Source organism: Vipera ursinii (assembly GCF_947247035.1).
Source record: "Vipera ursinii genome assembly, chromosome: 2".
NCBI lineage: Eukaryota > Metazoa > Chordata > Lepidosauria > Squamata > Viperidae > Vipera > Vipera ursinii.
Genome location: NC_139513.1, coordinates 14,684,823 through 14,690,822, shown reverse-complemented (window position 1 = coordinate 14,690,822; position 6,000 = coordinate 14,684,823). Strand labels below are relative to the sequence as shown.

General features: G+C 39.7%; 1 protein-coding gene across 1 annotated transcript in view; it reads right to left on the bottom strand.

Annotated features, from left to right (window-relative positions):
• Nucleotides 1–287: 287 nt before the first annotated feature.
• Nucleotides 288–6,000, bottom strand: part of LOC310636971 (uncharacterized protein) — a 93,720-nt gene continuing 88,007 nt past the window's right edge. Inside the window, exon 2 of the mRNA XM_083357203.1 lies at nucleotides 288–1,087. Coding sequence (XP_083213329.1) covers nucleotide 1,087 — 1 coding nt within the window. The 3' untranslated portion in view covers nucleotides 288–1,086. The remainder of the gene's footprint in view (nucleotides 1,088–6,000) is intronic.

Below are 6,000 nucleotides of genomic sequence, written 5' to 3'. Positions count from 1 at the left end.
TTATGGACCAAAAGTACTTGTTGAATTCAAGGTTGGGTACGCAATTTATTGCTTCTGCAATGAATAAGAAAAATGGAGTGGTTATTTATGTTAAGAATACTCTGACAGCGGAACTAATTGAAGTAGATAAGCAAGGAAGATATGTTTTTTTTTAATTGAAAAGTTTTAAAATACAATTTTCCTTTAAAAAAAACCCCTTCCCCCTCCCTCCTCCCCCCCCTACCTCCCCCCTTCCCCCCTCCCTCCTCCCCCCCCTACCTCCCCCCCTCCCCCCCTCCCCCCCCGACTTCCCAGAGCTAAATACAAGGTATATATATATAAAAAAGCAATCATAAACAACCATATACTAACAAGTATAAGTTCTAAAATCCATCACTCTCTAGCTTATATAGGATAAAACAAACCTTAGCAATTTTAAATATATATAAAAAACTAAAATAGAAAAAGAAACACTCTCTAATTTATATAGAATAAAACAAACCTTAATAATATTAAATATATATTAAAAACAGAAAAAAAGAAAATAAAAACTAAACCCCAAGATAGAAAGAAAAAAAGAAAAAGAAAAAAAGGAAAAAAGAGTTATTCAAATACTACATAATACTTCTTATCCTAAATAAACTCCATCCATTTTGTCCATCCCATGATATAACGTTCTTACAAATAATCTTTCAAATTAACCAAAATCTTCGCCACCTCAACCAAATCAAAAAACTTTAAAGTCAGCTCTTCTGTAATCGGCAGTTCCTCTTCCAGTAGTAAGCTATCGAAAGTCTTGTTGCCACATCTCTAATTATTCCAAACAAAAAAATAAAGATTGCGAACAAATCTTTAACCTCCATTTAAGAATCTTCTGTATATTCCACCAAACTTTAATCCAAAAAACCTCACCCTTTCCACAAATCCACCACATATAAAAATATATTGCGTCTACACCCAAATCTTTTCCCACCTCCCATTACTTGACTATAAATACATTGTAAAAATTCCATAGATTTCTGCAAATCCTACTATTTTCTCCTTTTAGATCTTTTTGCAGCAGCACGCGTCACCCTCTGTTCTATAGGATCATCCGACGAAGTTGTATCTTGATCTCCTCCAACACCGTTGTCTTCTATCTGGCCATCTTCGGCCTCTTGATGCACTCCTTCTCCAGATCCCTTTACAGCTTCCAGAAGTGTTAATGGCGTTGCTTTTAAAACATTATTGTAAAAATCACGCGCTTGCATCACAGTAACCAGACGGTACCTTTTACCTTCATGCGTCACCATCAACCCAGCTGGGATCTCCCATCTGAACCTTATATCTCGTTGCTTGAGCTCTTGCACAAGAAATGTAAAATCCTTCCTTCTCCTTAAAATCTTTGGAGGAATTTCTTTTAGGACCAAAACTTCTTGATTAGCAATCACAACTTTAGTATCATAAGCAGCTCGTATAACTTCATCTCTAATTTCCCTTTTTGCAAAATATACCACCACATCTCTAGGCAACTTTCTCTGTCTAACAATCCATGAATTCACACGAAACACTTTATCCATGCCTCCTTTTATTTCAGATGCTGGCTGTTTCAATACTGTTTCGAAAGCCTCAGAAACCAGCTGCTTTAGATCTTCCTTAATATTCTCCTTTAAGCCTCTAATTCTAATGGCAAACTGCATCTGGTAATATTGAGCAAGACTCAGTTCCTTATCCATTTTGTCTTCATTCTCCAATACTTTTGCTTCTAATATAGCATTCTTTTGAGTCAAGTCTTCTAGCTTTTCCTCCAATTGTTCCACACATCCAGCCACTTTATACACTGAAGACAAGATGTCTACCTTCATCACTCTGAACTTCTGTTCCATCCTCTCCTCCATTCTCTTCTCCAATTTCTCCAATTTCTCCTCCATCTGTGCAAATCTCTCATTAATTGATTCCAAAATTACCTGGGTGTGTTTTTCAAGAGCATCTTGTAAGTCCTTCGATGTCAATACATCAGGAGGATGCAGCGCCTGCAGTAATGATTGTTGCACCGGAGAAGTTCCAGCACTCCGAAGAGTTTTAGGGGGTGGTTTAGCCGCCATCTTTAACCAACTGTGACGCACATTCACTTCAGATTTAAAATCCAAAAAAGTCCATCAAGCTGGAGAGTAAAACATAATAATCCTCTTCACCTTTTCCTCTTGCACCGCTCTGCCTGCTCCTTTAAACCATAGTCCTTTCTTCAGGCAGGGATGGTTCGCAGACGCCTGGCTCTGCTCCAAGAAGTTCGGAGCAGAGGCGCTGGCCAGCTGGGAGCAGCCCAGGCTACGGGGGAGTTCAATCCTTCAGCCGCCCAAGCCACAAGCTCAGGCGGCTCCGGAGAACTCGACCCCTACCTGGGAGCTCACCCCCTCCTCTTCTCCCGAGGAGGGGGCTTCAAATTCGCCCGAACAGCTGATCGGCGCTGTTTCGGGCGAAAATAACTCAGCTGAGCCGCGGGCAGCCCGGGAAGGCTGTCTCCGGCGCCGCGCAGCCACCGGAAGTCCAAGCAAGGAAGATATGTTATGATAGATTTGCTGTTAGAAGGCAAAAAAACGCTTTTAGTTGGACTGTATGCTCCAAATCAACAACAAGCTGACTTTTATAGTTCACTACATACAAAGATTACCCAGTTGGATTATAAATCTTTTATTTTTATGGGAGATTGGAATGGTGTCTTGGATGTACAGCTGGACAAATCGGGTTTTTTTAAACATGCCCCGAGTCATGCTAGACTGCCTAAATCTTTTTTTTGAAATGAAGGATGATCTGGAATTACGAGACATTTGGCGTGAAACGCATTTACATGAAAAGGATTATACTTTTTTTTTCTGATAGACACCAATCTTTTTCTAGGATTGATTTTATATTTCTGACTAATGATTTTTTTTCTAGGATTAAAAAGATAAAGATCTGTGCAAGAACTATATCTGACCATAGTCCAGTCTGGTTAGAGATCAATAAGGACAATAGAGATAGGCGCTCCTGGCGCGTAAATGAGAATTTGTTTAGAAATCAGAGAAATGTGGAAGAATGCAAAAAGCAGATGAAAGACTTTTTTGAAATTAATATGAACAAGGATACTTCTATGGACATGGTGTGGGATGCTAGCAAAGCTTATATGAGAGGGGTGTTAATATATATGAATAATAAATACAGACGTAATATGGAAATTAGGAGGAAAGAACTGGAGAATGAAATTAGGGAAAAAGAAAAGGCCCTAATTTTGAATCCATCGGATGTGAAGATTAAAGAGGTTATTAACTTGTTAAGAGGACAATTTGATAAGTTGATGGCTGATCAGGTGGCAACTAACTTACGGTTTGCTAGGCATAACACTTTTTGCAATGCCAATAAACCAGGTAGGCGGCTAGCTTACAGGTTAAGGAAAAAACAAAGGGCCTCTAACATAGATAAAATTGAATACAAAGGAAAGGTTGTGTTTCAACAGGATCTTATCAAGGAAGCCTTTGTGGATTTTTATTCTAAACTATATTTTAAGGAGAAGATTAATGAAACAGATATTGATGTATATTTGAAGAATGCTAGCATCCCGGTTCTTACACAGGAACAAAAGGAGGAGATTAATCAATTGATAACAGAAGAAATTTTTATAGCAATTAAGGAATTGAAGTTGGATAAAGCGCCAGGTACGGATGGTCTGACTGCGGTCTACTACAAACATCTACAATTGGAGCTGATAAAGCCATTAAGGGAATTGTTTCAGACAATTCAGAAGGGGGAAAGGTGCCTCCGTCTTGGAGAACTGCTTTTATTTCTTTGATTCCGAAGGAAGATCAAGATGCTACTCAAGTAAAAAACTACAGACCAATATCACTTTTAAATACAGACTACAAGATATTTGCTAAGGTATTAGCTAATAGATTGATGAGGGTTTTGCAACAGATGATTCATGGGGATCAAACCGGGTTTATTAGTGGTAGACAAATGAAAAATAATGTGAGGCATATAGTTGATGTGGTGGAGTTTTTGGAAAGGAACAACCAGATCCCTGCGGCGCTAATTTTCTTAGATGCTGAAAAAGCTTTTGATCAATTGAATTGGCAATTTTTGATGAAAGTTTTAGATAAAATGAATTTTGGGGATAAATTTTTACAACCAATTAGGGCATTATATCAAAAACAAACTGCCCGAATAATAGTTAACAATAGTCTGACTGAAGTATGCAATATTGAGAAGGGCACAAGACAAGGGTGTCCGTTATCACCTTTATTATTTGTTTTAACATTGGAGATATTATTGATAAAAATACGGAATTCGGGCCGGTGGCTCCGAGGCGCCGGAGACAGCCTTCCCGGGCTGCCCGCCGCCCAGCTGTGTGATTTTTCGCCCGAAACAGCGCCGATCAGCTGTTCGGGCGAATTTGAAGCCCCCTCCTCGGGAGAAGAGGAGGGGGTGAGCCCCCAGGTAGGGGTTGAGTTCTCCGGGGCCGCCTGAGCTTGGAGCTTGGGCGGCTGAAGGATTGAACTCCCCCGTAGCCTGGGCTGCTCCCAGCTGGCTAGCGTCTCTGCTTCGGAATGGAGCAGAGCCAGGCGTCTGCGACCATCCCTGCTTGAAGGAGAGACTATGAAAGGAAAAGAGCAGGCAGAGCAGTACAAGAGGGAAAGATGAAGAGATGAAGAGGATTATTTTATTTTACTCTCGAGCTTGATGGACTTTGCTTAAAACTTAAAGTGAAAGTGCGACACAATTGTAAGTAAAAGATGGCGTCTAAACCTCCCCCTAGAACTTTTCGGAGTGCTGGAAATTCTCCAGTGCAACAACAATCACTACTGCAGGCGTTGCATTCTCCAGATGTAGTGACATCGAAGGATCTTGAAAAACATACCCAGTTAATTTTGGAGTCAATGGGTGTTAAATTTGCACAGATGGAGGAGAAATTGGAGAAATTGGAGCAGAGAATGGAAGAAAGGATGGAACAGAAACTTAGAGAGATAAAGGTAGACATTTTGTCCTCAGTGCATAAAGTAGCTAAATGTGTGGAGGTGCTGGATGACAAAGTGGAAGAACTGACTCAAAAGAATGCTATATTAGAAGCAAAAGTATTGGAAATTGAAGATTTAAAAGACAAAATGGATAGCGAACTGAGTTTGGCCCAATTTTATCAGATGCAGTTTGCTGTTAGAATTAGAGGCCTAAAAGAGAATATTAAGGAAGATTTAAAGCAGCTGGTTTCTGAGGCTTTTGAGGTGGTATTGAACCATCCAGCATCTGAAATAAAACAAGGCATGGACAAAGTGTTTCGTGTGAACTCGTGGATTGCTAAACAGAGAAAGTTGCCTAGAGATGTGGTGGTTTATTTTGTAAAAAGGGAAATTAGAGATGAAGTTATACAAGCTGCCTATGATACTAAAGTTGTGATTGCTGGTCAAGAAGTTTTGGTTCTAAAAGAAATTCCTCCAAAGATTTTAAAGAGAAGGAAGGACTTTATATTTCTTGTGCAAGAGCTCAAGCAAAGGGATATAAGGTTCAGATGGGAGATCCCAGCTGGGTTGAGCTTCTTGTATGAAGGCAAAAGGTACTGTTTGGGTACTGTGAAGCAAGCGCATGATTTTTACAACAATGTCTTAAAAGTAACCCCATCAACACTTTTGGAAGCTGCAGAGGGATCTGGAGAAGGAGAACATCAAGAGGATGAAGATGGACAGATAGACGAGAATGGTACAGGAGGAGATCAAGATGCAACTCTTTTGGATGATCCTAGAGAACAGAGGGTGACGCGTGCTGCCTTAAAACGCTCAAAAAAGAAAAGAAAATAGGTCTAGTAGAAATCTATGGAACTTCCACAACATACTGATAGTCAAGTGGTAGTTGTGTTTTTAAGAGTTTTGGGATGATATGTATGGTAACAGAATCTTTAATTTGGAATTAATGGACAATTTATTACAGAGGAAGAGGAAGAAAGTTTTGTGGGTTAATGTGGGTTAATTTGTGTAAGAACTATCTATTATAGCCTATTTTGGCTAGAGAGGTTAATAG